The following is a 19,153-nucleotide window of genomic DNA, read 5'->3' as shown; positions in this document are numbered from 1 at the left end:
TACGTCGGCTATACCAGCCGTCACCTTCACCAACGCATTGATGAACATCGGTTCTCCGCCATCGGGAAACACCTGAAGAATAATCACCAAGTTGACACAATTGGCGACCTGACAAGCAACTTCACCACCCTAAAGAAATGTCAGGGAAAGCTTGACTGTTAATCTTTGAAATGCTTTGGATCCGCAAGAAGAAACCAAGTCTAAACATCCAGTCAGACTCCATTCGCGCGGAACTATTTGTCTAACGGACATAACTCACATTTTATAACACCTCTCTGAATGAACACCAGACAGTTACTTTTAATTTATTCTATTTCACACCCTTACTGTATGTATAAATTATCTTTTCTGTTGCATTCTTTACTTGATAATGGTGCCAAGATGACACCGAAACGTCGTTCCGTTTTTTCGCTTATTTTTATAGTCAACCGTATTTTTAAATTTAATCTTATTAATTTGACTACCTATTTTAAGACATTTTGCTTAATGTTTTACCACCGAGCATCACGTAGCTTATAAATTTGTATTACCGTAACTATATACAGTATGATTGCTAACGCCAAATAACATTATATATGTCTTCTCTATTTACGCCGTGCTCACGAGAGCCAACCAGCTCGAAACAGCTGTCCACGGTAGCCGCATTCTGTTGATTCTTGGTTTGGTCTATATCAGAAATTTGAGTCACCTATTTTTAAGATCGTTTAATCAGTGGTCCTTTCTTCAGACATGGTCAGTTTTCCTTGATTCGATTCGGGGACCTTTCTTTTTCTTGTATTGCAGGTGACGTATAGACTTGTTTATTATATATACTCACAATATATTCAGTAATCAGTAATCAGATGACGTCACGTGACAGACTGTCAGATGCGGTTCAACCTTGTTTTACATGTCTCCCATTAGGAAGGGAGAAATATCTCAGTTTTCACTCATGTGCATGGTAAATTCTTTGGTCCAAATAATAAAAGTTTCTCTGATATAGTTGGCGGGAAGGCTTTCTGTTTCATAATGGTCCTCCCTATTTTCTCTTGCTTTCATTCATTGTGCCTGACAAAAAATATTTCTAATTGTCTGTTTCACCGCTTGTCTAACTTCCGTCATTTTCCAACAGTAAAGAAATGGGTTGAGCGTTGAGTTGAAGAAGACAAGTATTCCAGTAGCAATCCAGACAATACTCGACGGAGAACCATTATCACGAGATGTTGTGACGGCAGTTGAAATAGTATATGGGAGGTAACAAACAAGTAAAGCTGAATGTATCCATAATGCACTGGAAACAGTCTTTTTGTAGCGGCCCATATTCATCCCTGATGTACCAAGGCCGTTGCCTTGAACTTCGTCCCCGATTTGTGCTTGGTGATGACGAAGGATGAGGTAAATTTTTAAGTAACAACAAGTGGAAATAGTTAAACACAAGAAAATCCAAACGCAGCTTCCAAAGAAGAAGATGCGCTTGTCCCACAAATAGTAGGTCAGAGGAAAAGTTAAGTGTACAATCCAAGAAGTTATGAAAAATAAACGAACGCGTGTTAAAGTCACAACCTGCCTGTATCGTAACCCTAGCATTAAAGCCAGTAGTCTGTCCACACTTATTGCAGCCAACGTGCTGATTGATTCTCCACACAGTACAGAGCTAGAAGCGTGAGCTAAACCTTCCGTTATTCCGCAAACACCGCTCCAGTTCTTGTTCGCAACCGTCGCTAAATAAACAATATACAGAGGCTGAGATATCAGTCCGACGCAGAGATCTGTGGTCGAGAGACAACGGAGTAGAAGTTTGGATGGCGGATGAAGAGATGAAACTTTGTGAAGAGCGATGAGAATCAGTATATTCCCAAATATTGCGACCAATGATAAAATTGTATTTACAGAAAGAAAGAACTGAGGATTAAATTCAAACTTGGTGCTTACACCTTCTTCAATAAGTGTTTGAATACCCAGCGTGTCAGAGCATAAAGACATTACAATAGCCTCTTGGTGCTTATGTGCGGTAGAGTTAATCATTTGGGATCCTTTTCTTTTCAACTGAATTCAACTTACAGCATCCGCGTTCGCAGCTTTGCAGGCTTCGGGACCAGGTGATAACTTAACTGAGTGTAGCAATTCAAAATGCAAAACTACGAATGATAAGCTATCAATTCACCTATTGTAGAGTTTGACGTTTGTTGACGTTAAGTGGCTGAATTAAAACCAGCCACCCACCGGCCATGCTAGGGACACCATGGAGATTTTTGACATTTTACGGAATTAAGGTAAATGTACTGGCAAATTTTGAATTCTTTCACTGTAAAAAATCTACCTGCAGTAAGTTTAGGCAATGTTGCATGCATATCCATTTTTCATTTTTTGAATTTACCTTCGATTAAAGAGAAACTCTCCTCGAATGTTGCTTGATTTCCCGGTAGTTGAAAGAGGCATTTTTTATTTCTGTCTCTAAGGAAAGTGACTGGCAGGTGACGCTGCAGGAGAGCAATTTGATTCTTCTGTTCAGCGGTTTTCCATTATTAATTCTTGCATGTTTGCCAAAGCAAAGATGGCTGCCGATAGTGTGCATCGTGTGAGGCTGCGTTTCCGGTTGAATTTAAACGATAAATTTGATTGAACAGGTAAGTATTTTATATTGTCTTTCAATTTTTGTGCAAAGCATCTAAAACTATCTTCCCCTCACTAAGACACAAGTAATGCTAGCGCGTCCCGATAACGGTCTGTTCAATGTCTGTTGGAAGAATTTACGGAAATTATTAGCTAGTCACTTACCACTTACAACTCAGTGATCATGATCTCTCGCTCAAGTAAACCTGAATAACTTTTTGGTTAGACATCCCTCGTCTCTGATATACAACTACGGAAGAACTGCAAATGGTAATCATTGCAACAAATTAATAATTCCGTATACCTTTTCGCTTGAGATCGTAGGGAGGAACATCGGCCCCTACTTCACTCTGTCGGTACTGCCAGGACCTCGGGACAAGGATGCTTGTGTCACGTACTGATTAATACTTCATTCTCAATTATTCACCAGGCTTAACATATTCCATCACATTTATTCCATCGCGCTGCCACACATTGACATTCCAATCCTAGCAGTATGCAGGATGTTTGTCCCAGAATGATGGCCTTAGCTCCAACGAGTCTCCTATAGCTTAGGTTCGACTCCTGATAGGAAAACTCGGATTTTTTCCCGAGTATGTCTGTGTCACTTACTGATTAATACTTCATTCTCAAGAACTAAATATTACGCTAATGAGCATGGCATCTTGTGGGGGTTCAGCGAGCTTAAACTGTTTTAGTCAATCAGGACATTTGGTGGGTTTAGCTTTGGGTGAAGCAAATTATATTTCTAACTCTCGTTGGTACCCCCACCTTTTGACCCGAATTCCCCTAGTTTTCTTTCTCCGTTCTCTGGCTCCCCATTCGTGTCCTCTCCGTATACAGAGAGCCTGGCCAGACTATTTCAGATCATTGTAGTGTTCTTCTATTGGTTTTGGATACTCAGTTTTCGTCAATTTTGATTCAGAAATCTAAGATCGCAGAACTAACTTAAAGATGACCGCCAGATGGAAATGATGACGTCACGATGATAATTCCTGTGTCATGACCGGCATCACTTCCAAGTCAAGTCATCTTATTTTGGTAGGGCGGCCCTTTCGGCACTAGGCTGGTATCCAGGGGCCCTGCATATCTTAAATACATACAAAAAGTAAACAATAATAGTTAAATATCACATATGATGTCTTTTATTCATGAGCTGACCAAGACTGTTTCAGAATGACAGGTGTCTACTACAAATGAAAGATACTGCTACTACTCTGTCGCCCCACAGGAGGGCCCTAGCGTAGCTGTTTCAGGTAAATGCATCCTGTACAGTAAGGGTGGCAAGCTCTCCATAGCAATTTTTAGATACGGTTATGTGACAACACAGTCACACGATGTCATGCGATGTTAACATTAGTCCTTTACGATGATTACTCTCTCATTCATCCATTCATTCATTCATTCATTCATTCATTCATTCATTCATTCATTCATTCATTCATTCATTCAGTCAGTCAGTCAGTCAGTCATGACAAGTCATCCAGTCGAGTCACTCACTTACTCACTCATAAATCACAAGTATCAAAATGCAGGGATCCTAAACCCTTTCCCAAGAAAAGTCAAGTTCAACACATTAGGCTTCTTCCTTCTCCTACCCCCGAAGGGTACATGTACAATAAGCTTGCATTGAAAGCCCTTCCATGCCAAGAAAAGGGCAGAGCATGATCAGAGTGCAGTCAGGGAGTGGGCATGAGTAGCCTGGACCCGTCTGATTATTTGAAGTCATGTTACGGTTTTCTGTTTTGTGAGGCAAACTGAATTCATGCAGCGTGCACTAAGAAAATAATGTCAAACTGCTCAAACACAGGGACAATACACGCATGGAAAACAAAAAGGAGAAATTCTACAATATTATAACAACAAGAAAGGAATGGCGTTCTTATGAATCAGCCGTCCTCATTTTTAACTGTTCATGGAAATTTCAATATTGTGACCCCTTGGATGTTCCTTTCTTATCCAGTTCCTCCCTTTCGTCGCTGTTTATTGTTTTACCATCGAAAGGCGGTTTCCTGATGCAGGGATCCAGTTGTCTTCCAGGTGCAGGAAGAGTTGGGAGGGGGTGTGGACGAGACCACCTGATCAGGCTTTGCCCTCTCCAATCTTCTCACCTTCCACTCCAGACTTCTCTCCCTTAATTCCTCCCCAACCAACAGCTAACAAAATGACTACGCGTCAAGTAGTGCGATGACAATTTCCCAGTATCGCTCAAGTCACGAGAATAAAGACAATGATCACCAGAAACTGATTTTCTTGATTTTCCCCAAGTAATACAAGACGAAATATCTGGAGAACAATGCGGACAACATGCACATTGTAGTTGGAGCTTATAAAGGGTTAATCTACCTCAACACAAGCCCCAAACCAAATAGCAATCAGTGCATTTACAATCAGCATCACCACGCTAAGTCCCAGAGTGTTGAACAAAGACACGTCAGACATTGCCCCAGCTTCGTCCTTTGCTTGTGTTATACTGAGCTCAACAATTCTCAACCCAAATTCTGTCGCCAGGGGGGCTACAATGTGGAGTAACTGGTGACTGGTGCCAAAAAAATCAAACTTCCCTGTCCAAAGGCGCTCGGGTATCCTACTGCTGTACACAAGGCCCATTAAACTTGTGCAGGCCACGTGACAAACGTAGTAACCAATAGAGAGGTTACTGCATGCAGAGAAAGCAAGGCAAGCTGCGGTTGCGTGACAAGAGCAAAATGTCACACCTGCTATAAAAGGTAACCCAGTGTTCATCCAGGCAGCGAGAAATAGGACAGTGCGGAAAAGGGCGCTAAATTTGCTGGTGCCAGCACCTGTCTTGCAGCAACTGTAGGTAGCAAGACCGCACAGAAGAGCAGCAATGCACAGATACAAATATGGCGACTGAAAGATGAGCCATTTTGTGTTGATTGGCCGAGTGTAGAAAAACATTGCTTGGCTGGAGGTGAATGTATAAAGGCTGATTGCCGCGTAATCCAAGTAAAAACCGGTTTTGTAGGCCCTCTTGGAGATGCAGGAGAATAAATGCGCAATGGCACTTGTAGAGTACATTACAACAGTTCCTAAAGCACCGGATACAAGGGGTAAACACAAAGGATCCAGCAGTGAATGATTTGAAGCACTAAAAATCATCCCAAATCTCACCATAAAATACAATGAAGTGACAAGATGACTCCAAATGTTGAAGCTCTGGTTGTGGAGGTAGCAGAGACTCTGTACACACTGCCATGCGGTGCTGTAGGCTTCACGATATCCTGATTTGATGAACGGTTCTCGGTGCCACTCAGGCGTCTCATGGTCACTGAACAACAGCTTTTCCTGATTACAAAACATTTTCTCATCACACTTGTTGGCGAAGACTTTGCCGCGCTTTCTCGGGTTGTTTGACATGTGACTCAGTGTTGAGACAATTTGTAGGAATCTCTGCTTGTAGTCGGTAGGCCTTCCACACACAGACCTAAACAGTGGAAACATCACCATACTCATTACAAGTGAATTGACGCGACGCGATTTGTAATACCTCTTTAAAAAAAGCCTTTATGTTAAATCATTTATTTTGTTTTATTTTCAGCTGAAGCTACTTATGCCTTTTTTTCGAACTGTCTAACTGCTTTATTCGTAGCCGTCGAGTGTAGCAGCTCTTGTAAGCTTGCATGTAATTGCCTTAATTATGTCGCAGCTCCTATTGATTTTAGGTTTGGGGGTATTGTTCTGTCGTTTGTTCCGTTGCTTCCTAGAAGGGTTGCCAGCTAATCATGGGAGACGTTATAAGAGCTGCTACATCGCCCTCGATTCACTGCGTTTTTACATTCCAGACCTATTTGCGATTGCGGTATTCTATGAGCCCGCCTGCGGGCCCTCATTTTTTTAAATTTAATCTATATTAGTGAATAGAGTTGTTGTTGTTTTTGCTGTTGCTCTTATTTGCCAGCTGATTTTTACGCGGCACTTTTCCGGCGATATCCAGTCTGAAACATTTGTAAACATCTAAGCATCGTAGAATTCTAGCGCGACGCCTATGTTTTTCTCCCTGAAAAGATTTTCAACCAATAGTAATTACGAATTATAACCGTTGCTACGAGTCACTAGGAAAGGAAAGAGATGTTTAATAGATATCAGGCAAATTCCTTCCCGGCAGTAACTGGAGATATATACCACGGGTCAAGCCATCAGAGCCAGTTGCAAAGTGTAGTTTGCACCAAGTACGTAAGAAGTTTTGAATTTAGTGGCCATTGGAAGGATTTCTCTCTGGCTTAATCCCTGTGCTCAGCTTGCGAACAACCGAAATCAAATAAAATGGTAATGTATCAAAAGTATTAGGCTTGTTTAAATAGCAAGTAGGTGAAGACAGGAACAAAAGTACATATTGACTTGCTTGTAGCACGAGCCAAATGCACTCAATAGCCCGAGTCAAGTTCGAGTCAAGCCCAAGTACTATATGATATCTTTTTTCCTAGCTCCAATTTTTAAGTGCCTTGGAAAATATCGAGTTAAGCCCCGTCCATGAAGGCCACTTAGGCTCGAGTACAACTTAGTTTTCTAGTGTATAATTACTTTTCGTGGTCTGATAAAAGATGCCAGTGATGAAATGGTCCACAATTCTACTTGCTGGATTCGTTATCAGTATTGTTCTCTCTGTCCAGTTCGTAGCTATTCAAAGCTACTGTAGAAACCTTACCTAGCGGGCCGAAATGTTTACAAGCATTCCTGAGAGATGCAAATAGCACTATTCAAAACAAAGCCTTTCAATGCCGGTTACAGTAACAAAACGGCACAAAGCATCGCGAAATATCAGGACTTCATCGGTTAGTTCGATACTACCACCGTCACTATATGTTGCGGAAATTTGGCCTATTATGCCTGTAAGTAAACACAGGCTCCTTATCAGAAACTGTTAACGAATGAAGAGGAGTCGGGCTATGAGCTATTTATTTCTAGACGCAGCGTGCTAGGGTTCGTAGTTGTTCGGCAACTGAGTTCCTAAGTTTCTGACAACATCATTGATCACCATTACTGGGCTTAAAGTCGAATGAAACTGCTCAACTTTCTTCAGCGCTGGCAAAACTGGAAAAATGTGATAAAAAGTAGAGTTATTTATTATTTGAGCTTGAATTTAATTTGACACGTACTACGAGTAAACTTGTACCTATAAAAAAACATGTAATATTAATCGGACCTACCAGAATCTAGAATCCGCTGAGGAAACTTCTTAAGCGGTTAGTAGCTCCTCTCCTGAACAAACTCATGACACAAATGAACCAGATTAGTTATTATTTTACATAAAAGCTTGTAAACTATGAATGGCAGATAGCAGTGGGGAAGAAAGGGGTTGCATAGCATTTCGTCGGTATATAATATATTTAAATATTGCTTGGTCGATAAGCAACGTTAACGAAAGCAAAAGTTCACTTTACAGTTATTTTAAAAGAAGCGGGGATATTTTCCCTGAAAACAAAGAAACAAAATTAAAATTTGCCATACAGGACTGCTTTGGGCTGCCCTTTTTAGTTTTCTAGGCTTAGATAAGTTAAAAAGATTTTCTTTCTTAAAGAAGATTGGTGGTGAATATTTGGATGTTTAGAGTCGAGTAGCTTCTCACCAAGGCAACATGACTCATTACACAATAGAAGTCAAACTATACAAAGGAATTGACAGCATTCTTACCAGTCTAGTTGTGTTGCTAAGTATGTTATTGATTTATACGTTAACGTATGGAATAGCTGTCATATAGAGATCGACGATGTTGTTTCTCTGTTTGTTTCTCTGTTGATCTGTGACTGGGAAGAACTAAACGTTCCAGCAAGACCGTCTTGTGCAGTCAAAGGTGCACCCGTCTTCTAGAGAATATGGAGCCATAAAATCCAGCATCGATTTGCATTAGAATTCTTTCGCTAATGTGAACAAACAGTCAGTTGGAATATTTAGAAATTTATTACTCCCTGAGAGGAAATGGACTGGTCACAAGGACGCATGTATTGATAACGACTCGATTTTAATTTGTATACGCAAAATCCGAACAATTTCCCCCGGGACAATTCGCCCTCTACGTCTAGTCCCTTAATAATGGGACCGAGTCGCATCCTTCATCAGAGTGCGAAATAACAGAATGTAGAACGCACAATGAATTTTGCATAATTGAATACTGTCTGCATAAGCTGCATAAGTTAAAGTTTACTTGAATCCTATGTCAAAGCCAATGGCTCAACTTTCTGTTACCAACTTTCCTTTTGTTAAACCTGGTTTAATTAAACATGTTTTGTAGGTGTGAATGGGGCTTAAGTCTTAAATGAAAATTACTGAAATCGTCAGTTTTTTGACCTCTTTATTCTGTTCTTTCTCGTGTTCGTACGTAAAAGCAAGCGCCCAGCTTGTGTTGTTAAATTGGTACCTGGTTTATAAAAGCATTTCTCTTCAGCTCCCTATAGTAAATTGTGTGGAAGCGCGAATTATCTCAATAATATTGAGGTAGATTTGCCGACAGCTTGCTGAAAAATGTAGCAGACAAGAGACCCCTTAAAAATAGAATTAATTTTAGTCGAAGCTTGTTTTAACGTCTCGGCTATCAAAACGGAGTCAAACTTATCACCCCCGTAGTAAGCTTAGTGTCCAACGAAAAAACTGTGCAGTGCCATAGACAAGTACTGAGCAGAATAATATCTTTCCTTTTAATGTTCACATATTTTAATTTAACAATTAGTATTTTATCCACAAACTCAATTTACGAAAACATTTTTGCTTACAGTTCCGAAAGGTCCTTTGGCTAAAGGCATGTGATTAGCTTAACAGGTGTATCCAGTTTCATTTAGTTACTGCTGCTTCTTACTAACGGTCTCGTTCTCTCTAAGAGCCCTTGAAAACCACAATGCAATTCCGGCATTGATAAACATCACCAGTATGGCTGCGCCCACGGTGTTAAGAAGTGTTACATCAGCGGTTGACTCCTCCAATACATTTTCACGCTTCTTCCAGGCCTTCTTGTGCTTGATGTCAAATTCAATAAGTTTGAAGGCAAATTCTGTGGCCAGTGCTACACAAATGTGCAAAAAATGATGGCTATTTCCAACCAGGTCAAATTTACCAGGAAGCAGACGCTCTGGAAACCGAGTGCTGTACATAAAGCCCGCTAGAACGGTGCAAAAAGCGTGACCGAAATAGTAGCGAAGAGGCTCACTGCTGCAGGGAGAGAAGGCCGTGCAAGATGAGCTACTTGCGTGACAACTACATAGTGTCACGCCAACTATGAACGGTAACGTGCCGTTCAGCCACGCGGCAAGGACTGGTAACGCACGGAGAAATGCACTAAACCTATGGACTAAAGCCCCTGTCTGACAGCAGCCATAAGTTGTGAGAAAAGAAAACAGGGCTGCTAAACACAGGAACAAAGATGGCGACTGAAAGATAAGCCAGTTTGTGTCCATTGGGCGAACGTAGAAAAACATAGCCTGGCTTGACGTGAATGTGTACAAGCTAACAGCTGCGTAGTCGAAGAAGAAACAGGTCTTATATCCCCGTTCAGACATGCAGCTTAAAAGATGCGCTATGGAACTTGTAGAGTAAAGAGTCAAGGTTCCTATAGCGGAAGCGAATAGCGGCCAATTGAAAGGATCTAAGATGGTAGGAGCCTGAGTGAACGCGGCCATTGCGTAACGTACCACAAAGAAACAAGTGGCGAGAACGTGGCTCCAAACATTGAAACTCTCGTTGTTGATGTAGAACAAGCTTTTGAAGCATTCCCACGGTGTACTGTAAGCTCGCCTGTATCCTGTCTTGATGAAAGGTTCTTGAAGACCCTTTGGTATTTCACAATCTTCAAAAAGACGTTTACCGTGACCTTCTTTGTTGTAAACTATGGCATTGCTGCTGTTGTTGTTTCTGTGCATTCTGTTTACCAAACCTTGGTCACAGTCTGCGTAAAAAAAAGTTGATTTGATCTAATTAGATGAAAGATGAAACTTTTGTATAATTATTTGCTAAGCTACAAGAAACATACAGTTATTGACCCTAAGAATGCAATCCCGCCCTGTGAGTTGGTTCTCTACTAATAAGCGACCAGCTCTTAAACCCCCCGATCACATGGTACAAAATGGGATAGCGAATATCAGACGATGTACCCCGTCCGATTTCATATAAGTCGCCTGATTTTATCAAGAGTAACAAACAAAGAATTCCGAAATGAAATCACCGGGCGTTTTCTGCCACCACACCCATCCCCTTCCTGGCCCTTCTAGGCTCCCAAGTGAGGTACAGTGGAACCTCGAACCGGCTCTATAACGAAGACCTCGGTATAACAAGCGATATTCTCCAGCCAGGCCTTTTAAAATGTATGGAACAGAACCTCGTGATAACGAGCCCTCAATAATGTAAAGAGCCAATTTTCCCTAGTCCCTTGGCATTTCGTTAAATCGAGGTTCCACTGTATAGGGCAAAAAGAAAAAATCGCCGAGCAAGTGTCAATAACAATATTGCATTCTCTTGGCCACCGTGCGTGTTCAACATTATTGAACGCGCGCATGCTCGCTAAGCTGAGTTTGCGGGTATCTGTATCTTGGTGATGATTTATTGTTTATGTACTTCGCGCGCTGCCGCGTGAGTGTTCAACACACACTCTGGCGAATGAACATGCAAAGTTTTGAATCTCTCAACGACGAAAGCTTAAACACAGGCGACTTCTCTTCAAATAGAAAGAGAAGAGGCAAAGGAGTAAGTGAAACTGTAAGAGCAGGAAAAGCGAGAAGATGGCCTGACGAGGAGATTGATCGGTCTCGCCCCATTTTTTGGGGAAAACCACCCAATGTGGCGTGGGTTTGTTTTCCGAGGATGCTGGGTGGATTTTGGTAACGGGCTGAAAGACCGAAACGAATGATGGGTTAAAATCATTTTTCGAAGGACGTCCAGTTATTAAATACCCGGCCAAAAGACTGCAACATCATTCAATATTATTGAATCCAATATTGTTGTACGATCGGTTGCACAGTGTTGAACAAGGTGGTCAAACGAATGCAACATGTTTGATGCGGCAACATTTGGACTCAAGGGTCTGGGACTGTTTATCAGTAAATCAAGTTTTTGTCAGAGCTGTGTTTTGAAATACTTAACATCGAAAGAAATAGGAACTCACAATATTTCTGTATTGCTTAGTGACCATTACGGTTCACTGATGGCTTTGCATATTTTCTCGCTGAACTTAGTGCTTAGTCACAACTGACACCAGCGAAATAATAATTCATAATACCTGCGAAATTTGGCGGCTAATTAGTTAGGCCATCAGTTCGTTCAGAGAAAAAGTGCTAAAAAGAAACAGTTCGAACACAATGCTTGTTTTAAATGATAATAATACGGTGGAAAATATAATGGATCAATATATCTTTTGGGCTCAGAAATCATGACGTGCGGGCCGCATATTCTTGAAAAACGGATCCATAAATTAAAACACTGCCATGACAGCTTTTTAAAAGTTATTATATGTTGAAAAATATAAATCACTACAAACTGACTTGGGCATGGTCGAAAAAATTAATGCAGTGTTGCTGTGCATGTTTGTACTGAAAATTAGCTTAGCAAGAAGCTGAAAAGCTTGTTAAAAATATCGTGTTATGAGTGTTAAAGAACGGGAATTAAATCCACCTACACACAGTACACATGACTGACGCAAATCATTGCATAGTTCGCTAGGTTTGTTCGACCATTTTACACATAAAAATAATTGTAAAACGATTTGAAAAGTCGATATAATTTCGGGTAATCGTAAGTAAAATGCTTTTTGTACTGAACTACAATAACCTAACCAAACATGGCGAGAAAACGGAAGGATATTCTTCCGCTGTGATTTTAAAACAACATTTGCATTGTATAAATCGTGAGCGTTTTCCGGCCTATTCAAATTCAGTTAGAATACTATATATTTCCCCGACTTACCAAGGATTTCGCATGCGTCCTTCCTAAGATTATACTAACATCTGAAGAAATGTTTCCGTGCCAGGCCGGGGAGTTTAACGGGATACTATGCGCGTCTTCCTTCATGAATAATTACAGCTGAAAAAACAAATAACCTGTTTCCACTTCCAAATATAATCATTATGCAAAGTGTTCGGTTCAGTTGTCGGCAGAAGTAATTGTTTAAACTGTGGCGATATTTGCAAGTTAATCGAGTTGCATTCATAACTATGAGTAATTTTAGGTGCGTTCGCGCTGACTTAGCCGACATTGGGCAAATCTAAATTCTTATGGACGTTATCAAGTTATCATTTTTTCATTTCACAGTATTTTTGTGCGGGCAAATCATTGAGGAAAATGTTTCACGGTTCCCTAAGAAAGCGTCATCAGTAGCAAACTCTAAGGGCCAATATCAACAGGAATATTCTGCTCACTGTCAGCTTTAACATATTGCTTATGATCCTAGCTCAGTTGGAAGAATTAATTTTAACATATCAAGACAATCCCGTGCAGTCATATTTACTTTGCTGATCTTTTTCTTTTTTCCCATCACCTGTATGTTTACTCAAGTAGTGAGATTCTAAGGAGAAAGTATGTACTGGTCACTATATTGTGGTTTAAACGAGAATGTTGAACGGAGAGCGTTGACGTGCCGGTGATGGACAGTATTGGCCCTTATATATGTAGACAACTTATAGGGTCATTATACGACCTTTAGGCGCCTATAGCCTACAGCCTGACCACCTGTGCCATGTATTAAAGCCCCTGGCTTCGGCATCTCATCGTAATCTCTAGTCTGTGCTATGTTAAAGAATTATTATTAAAGCACTAAAGCATTAAAAACTTGACTTTCTATAATTCAGTTCATTTTTTTCTGTTCAGTCCCATTTTAAAATAAATGTCATATTGACGGCCCAATTCTGTAAGCATTCCACCGCCGACAAACTAGCCATGATGTACTAGCAGATTTCGAGATAAGATAACTTCCATCGTATGGATAAGGACGAATGTATCATCGGTGTAGCATTTTCGGCAGTTAGTCAAACGTGACTGGAATAGCTTGACCATAAATAGTGATTTAAGTGTTTTTTTCCGTAGCTTTGGCCTGGGCACCATCATATTATCGTATATTGGAATCTTCTCACCCGATATTCAATCGCACGAAACTGTCGATCCAATCTTCCAAAACAAGTTCAGTTAAGAAAAGAAAGAAAACAAAGAGCCGTACCGCCATACCGGTTGTTGTTGTTTGTTTGTTTGTGTTTGTGTTTTTTTTTTTCGTTTTGTTTTCTTTTTTTTTTTTTTTAATTTTGCTTTAAACAATCTATATCCGTTCCACTGGATATAATTGTGGAAAAGTCTGGTTCGTACTACAGTACCGTCAGACATGCATATGCATCATCTCCTACAACTGTAATTTTTGAAATGAAAATGGCTGTCTAAAACAATTATCAGTACTTATAAATGAATATTTGAAAGAAGTTTGCAAGGTCATTAGATTTTTGTTTTTGTTTTGTTTCTTTTCATTAACAACCATGAACTACGCATCAGTAATTTAATTCATTTTCCTACTGTCTGCTGTGATCGCGTCAAATTTTTGCCATTTGTTTACAAAACATCCCCAAAGGGCAGCTAAAACAGAACTCTTTACATTAATTTGCATTTAAAGTGGCAAGCCGAAGTTATTAAAGGAGCCCGCAACAGCTTAGAAACGGATACGTCTTTGAAAATGAAACCGCCTACCCTAATGTAGAAATAAGCTCTGTTATGTTAGAACTAATATTTGGTGATTTAATTAAACGAAAAAGAATAAAATAAAATAAAAAGACCTTTGTACGCCTCAGAGTCATGAAAGCGAAAATTCAAATCACTTGGCAGTATCTCAAGAAACCATTGTTTAACAGTCATTTATATTCCCGACCTTCTTAAGCTCATTTCAATATCATTTCCAGCATCACTGAAAACGTCTTGAGTTCTTGCGTGTGGTTCTCATAGAAATTTAAGGTATTTAACCACGAGATATCCGTCACGGATTTACGTTGTACGCCTACGTAACGACAATTATTGTTCTTTCGGTTCCACTTGACTAGCCATTTGGCATTTTTATCACTAAATCACTAACAAGCGTCGCTCGGGTGTTTTGTACGCTCTCTCAAATTTTAATCTCACAATGAAAGGACGGTCGAAGTCCTCTATTTCTGGTCAGGAAAATTCGAGAAACAATCGGAACAACAATGTCCACAACTTCAAAGTTCAACGCAGAGCCAGCTATGAAAGCGAAAAACTACATCACTTGTGGAGTCGGGACGAAGTGCCGCTGGGTTTACGCGAGCCGTACATCATGACAGGATACAGAAAGCCATATATCAGCACCAAAGAGAGTTTACGAAGCATTTTCTATATCAACAACGAGACCTTTAACATCTGGAGTCATGCTGTGGCAGTGCTGTACTTTATTGTACGATACACGGTTGTGCTGCTAGAGTTGAGAAGAGCGAGTTCGCCCCAGAGAGATTTCTACTATCCGATGCTGTCTTCCGCCATTGGAAGTTGGACCATTTACGCGTTGAGTACTATTGCTCACATGTTTAACTCCAAATCGGAGCACATGCATAGTATTTTTTACTTCTTCGATTATGCAGGTATCAGCATCTACACATACACTTCGGGACAAGTGATGTACTTTTACAATCGACCAATCAACACCGGTTGGCGAATCTTCGAATCCGCCTTACTATACACAGCCATCGGGGCTTCGCTGTCATTCCTGTCAACGTTCTTGTGCTGCCTGAGTAAATATACCTTTAAAACAAACAAAGCATACGGCGCACTGGCACGAGTTCTCCCAGTATTTGCAGGTTGGCTTAACACGGTTCTCTCTCTGGCAGTTGGCGTGACATTCTGCAGCTGTAACGCAGTCACGACATGTCAGTCCTTCATCGCCTGTAACGAGCTGCTGATAGCCTATTTCAAACGCCATTGCTTCTATTCTATAGTGGCAGGCATGATTTATGGATCTCGACTGCCAGAGCGTCTCCTTCCAGGAAAGTTCGACATCATAGGAAACAGCCATCATTTTCTGCACATTTTTGGTGCCCTTTCAACGGAGTACGCCTTCAAAATACTGGAAGTTGCCTTGGAAAGCCGCCGAAATCCAGCAAACGAAGCCTTGGCCAAATCACTGGTCGGAATATCAAGTGTCGACACAGTGCTTCCAACTTTCATAGTTTTTGTAGGAAATATGGCCATCGCTTGTTGGTTTGCGAGGTTAGTTTACAAAAAGGTTGAATAACGTAAAATATATTTAAAATTGTAGACTGCAGACCCGGGGGTACTCAAAAAAATTTAATGCAGGGAAGCTCCGCCCCCTTACCCTTTTATATACCATTTTTGGCAGAAAAGGTACCCCTTTCGTATACCTTCCATTGGAAAATAATGAAAGAACCTTTTAAATACAGTCGAACCTGTTTATAACGGCCACCCTCGGGAATAGAGTAACTGGCCGCTTAATACAGGTGGCCGCTTAATACAGGATCACTAAAAATACTCACTGGGCGTGGTCTAATGTCAATTTTAATGGCGTATCATACAAAACACTTCATGCAAGGAAACAATAGGACAATGAACACTCTTTCAAGTGATCAATAATTTAAACAAAGTTCAGTGCCAACTTGTAACTTAACGGTATAATATACGTAGCATTGTGTAAAAGTACTATACAATAAATTGTCCTCTACTCTCCTACGGTATACAGTGATCTATTTCTATGACTTACAGTTCACAACAAAATATCTCATTCCGTCATTTCATAGTTGTTACGCTCAATGTTCAATGTCACATGGCTGAAGAACAAGTTAATTAAAGAGGAATTTCTTGCTAAAGAGTGAAGCATATTCAAAACAAACCTTTTTTAGCGTTCGTGATATGGTACTGTACTTCAGCACATTGCGGACATCTGAAAAGCGTTAACTGTATTAAACGGCCGAGTATCAGCTTACAATAGCTTTGTACACGTTATTTCTTTAAAGTGATGCTGGATCGCATTTTAAACGCAATAAAATACCGCATAAAATAACTTATGGCTTAGTTTCCATTCAAGGGTGGCCGCTTAATACAGGCAAAAATAACAGAAAAACAAACGCAGGACTGCTACAGGGTGGCCGTGGCCGCTTAATAGAGGTGGCCGCCTAATACAGGTAACAAATACAGCATTTGTAGGAGCAAACAATCGGGACTTTAAAAACTGGCCGCTTCATAGAGGGTGGCCGCTTAATAGAGGGCCGTTTATTATATACAGGTTCGACTGTACCTAAACGACAGATTTCCCTACCCTTTCATATACTTCGACTCGTGAAATCCCTACCCTTTCATATACCTGAAGCGTGAAAAAGGTACCCCTTTCGAGCGGAGCCTCCCCGCCGGGGAGTACAGGCCATCATAGGGAGTACCCCCACCCCCTGGGGCTGCAGACGGCCTCATTTTGGCGAAATTTTCAGCACAATTTAGCGAAGCGAAAGACTCGAAATAAAATGCACGATATTTTAGCTAGTATTTTGCTGGCATAATACTGCAAATTTTGTTCGAGTCTTTGCGTTTATCTAGAAAAGAAATTTTCAGGATGGAGACCAGGGTCCCGCTTCTCGAACTGGTCCGGATAACTTACCGAACCCGTAAACTAAATTTTGTACACAGTGTTCTCAACAGTGATTCAAGAGTTCTTAATTTTGAACTTATAATTCGATGAAATTCATTGGGCAAATTAAACTAAAAGTTACCACCATTCGAGAGAAAATGGATTTGCCAATTGAAAATACTTATCGGGACGGGTAAGTTATCGGAACTGTCGAGGTACGGGTCCCTTGTACCACTTAGTGACCAGGCCTGGCTACAAATAAGCAAAAACATGGTTCCCGTTCTTCAAGTTTTGCCTTTAGTTGCTTTTTTTTCTTTTCACTCAGCGATGCTATTTGAGCATAGAGAATTAGCATAATAGTGTGAAATATTTACCGTGTGCGCTTGGCGGGCTTAGTTTTCGCTGTTCAGAAAATTTTAGCGATAAACGATCATGGTCGTGCAAAATGGGTAAAGGGTCAGATGCATGTTAAATGAGAGGCTGATAAAGAGTGTACGGGAGGGTCTTGATCATGTTTCACGGGCAGTAAAACGGTGGTTTCACATTTTGCGGGCAATTGAGTGGGCACTTCACGTTTAAACAGAAAAAGAGGGCATTTTTTACTTGTTAGATCGTCTTGTTAGATCGAATTACATTAGTTTCCAAGTAATACTTATTATTATTATTATTATTATTATTATTATTATTATTATTAGTATTATTATTATTATCATTATTATTATTATTATTATTATTATTATTATTATTATTATTATTATTATTATTATTATTATTATTATTATGAATGACAGCTCTTACAACGTTTATGATGAATTATTACTGAACAAAATCAAAGGTACACAGCTACTGATCGAATCTCGATTCACTACTCAGGGTCCGAGATTGCGCTTTCCTGGTCGCCAATGCGACTAAAAATTTTGCACTGGCGACCAGAATTTCACAACTGGTCGCCAACGGGCGATTAACTCTTTCATGCCACGATCATTATACAAACAATAACTTTGATTTTCGGCCAAATCGATTAAAATAAAATTCAAAGCCGCCCGCCAATTGGTGATTTACTTTTTACCTTTCCGCTGATTTTGAAGTATAAAACCAATTTTTCTGTTGTTAATTAAATCTACCACAACGTTTCACAGCTACGATCAGCGTGTTGGTATTTAATCTTATTCGTTAGCAGAAAAATCGCCATTGCGGCCCCAAATGCGTTCTCTTCGTTCTGATTCTTAAAGAAAAATTGGCAACCAAAAAGTTTGGTTTGTGTTTTACTGCGAAGGAAAAATGTTATTGACACTTTTTGGCGACCACATTTTTCCATATGGCGACTGAAAAAAAATATTCAGTCGCCAGTTGGCGCCTGCCTAAAAAAGTTAATTTCGGATCCTGCTACTTCTTGCCACCGTCTAAATTAGGGATATTGGACCTATGTGAGGCCTAACTAGAGAGTTAGAACTCATTAATAATCTACTCCACGGCTTAGCTTTTATCTGCAGTCTGCATTTTATATCGAGTGTTTAACTAAGAAATGCAAGCAGAAGAAAGCCAATTTCTTGTCAGTCTGTTACAATCAAATGCAAAATTTGGTTTAATTTAGCAAATAATTTAGAGCTGTAGGAAAACAGTCTAGTTGCTAATCAACGAATAATAAGGAGAAATACACTCTTTTCTTTTTATAAGAACGTCTAATTTTTAGGCTGAGGCTGAACATTCTTATTATTGTTGGCAATTTGAGCCTGATAAGTTCTTAGATGTTCTTATATATCTGTTATTAGTAATTAAATAAATCTATGCGGACGTGACCAAGACACCTATTATTTGGGTTAATTGGACGGCAATGTAGGCCGAATCTTTACCTGTATTACATTATCCGTATCTAACCATTAGGTTAATCTCAGCCTCAACGTTCTTATAAAAAAAAAAAAAAGAGTGTACTCGAGTTCAGGTCAAAATATATTCAGGTTTGCGTTGAAAAATTATCAAACTTTCGAAGCTAGGCTTCGATGG

The 19,153-nt window shown here is 40.1% G+C and overlaps 4 protein-coding genes across 4 annotated transcripts; 1 reads left to right on the top strand and 3 right to left on the bottom strand.

Annotated features, from left to right (window-relative positions):
* Nucleotides 1–1,038: 1,038 nt before the first annotated feature.
* Nucleotides 1,039–2,548, bottom strand: LOC146488881 (adenosine receptor A3-like). The gene has a single exon (XM_085112140.1). It carries the CDS (start codon nucleotides 2,002–2,004, stop codon nucleotides 1,039–1,041), a length of 966 nt encoding a protein of 321 aa, XP_084968266.1. The 5' UTR covers nucleotides 2,005–2,548.
* Nucleotides 2,549–4,929: 2,381 nt separating this feature from the next.
* LOC146488880 (membrane progestin receptor delta-like) lies at nucleotides 4,930–6,063 on the bottom strand. Its single transcript, XM_085112127.1, has one exon. It carries the CDS (start codon nucleotides 6,061–6,063, stop codon nucleotides 4,930–4,932), a length of 1,134 nt encoding a protein of 377 aa, XP_084968253.1.
* A 2,773-nt stretch (nucleotides 6,064–8,836) lies between these two features.
* Nucleotides 8,837–13,281, bottom strand: LOC146488879 (membrane progestin receptor gamma-B-like). Its single transcript, XM_085112583.1, has 2 exons — nucleotides 12,499–13,281; nucleotides 8,837–10,489 (listed from the first exon to the last, which is right to left on the bottom strand). Exon 2 carries the CDS (start codon nucleotides 10,461–10,463, stop codon nucleotides 9,390–9,392), a length of 1,074 nt encoding a protein of 357 aa, XP_084968709.1. The 5' UTR covers nucleotides 10,464–10,489; nucleotides 12,499–13,281; the 3' UTR covers nucleotides 8,837–9,389.
* Nucleotides 13,282–14,004: 723 nt separating this feature from the next.
* On the top strand, nucleotides 14,005–18,365 carry LOC146488878 (membrane progestin receptor gamma-A-like). Its single transcript, XM_085114424.1, has one exon. The coding sequence runs from the start codon at nucleotides 14,687–14,689 to the stop codon at nucleotides 15,806–15,808; it is 1,122 nt and encodes a 373-aa protein (XP_084970550.1). The 5' UTR covers nucleotides 14,005–14,686; the 3' UTR covers nucleotides 15,809–18,365.
* Nucleotides 18,366–19,153: the final 788 nt, after the last annotated feature.

Source organism: Pavona decussata, unplaced genomic scaffold, assembly GCF_977016875.1.
Source record: "Pavona decussata unplaced genomic scaffold, jaPavDecu1.1 SCAFFOLD_8, whole genome shotgun sequence".
NCBI lineage: Eukaryota > Metazoa > Cnidaria > Anthozoa > Scleractinia > Agariciidae > Pavona > Pavona decussata.
Note: the sequence above shows the minus strand (reverse complement) of the source record. Positions and strands in the feature narration are given on the sequence as shown.

Bases quoted from the DNA above. Each gene is read 5' to 3' on its own strand.
- LOC146488881 (XM_085112140.1), bottom strand. From the start codon at position 2,004: ATGATTAACTCTACCGCACATAAGCACCAAGAGGCTATTGTAATGTCT.
- LOC146488880 (XM_085112127.1), bottom strand. From the start codon at position 6,063: ATGGTGATGTTTCCACTGTTTAGGTCTGTGTGTGGAAGGCCTACCGAC.
- LOC146488879 (XM_085112583.1), bottom strand. From the start codon at position 10,463: ATGCACAGAAACAACAACAGCAGCAATGCCATAGTTTACAACAAAGAA.
- LOC146488878 (XM_085114424.1), top strand. From the start codon at position 14,687: ATGAAAGGACGGTCGAAGTCCTCTATTTCTGGTCAGGAAAATTCGAGA.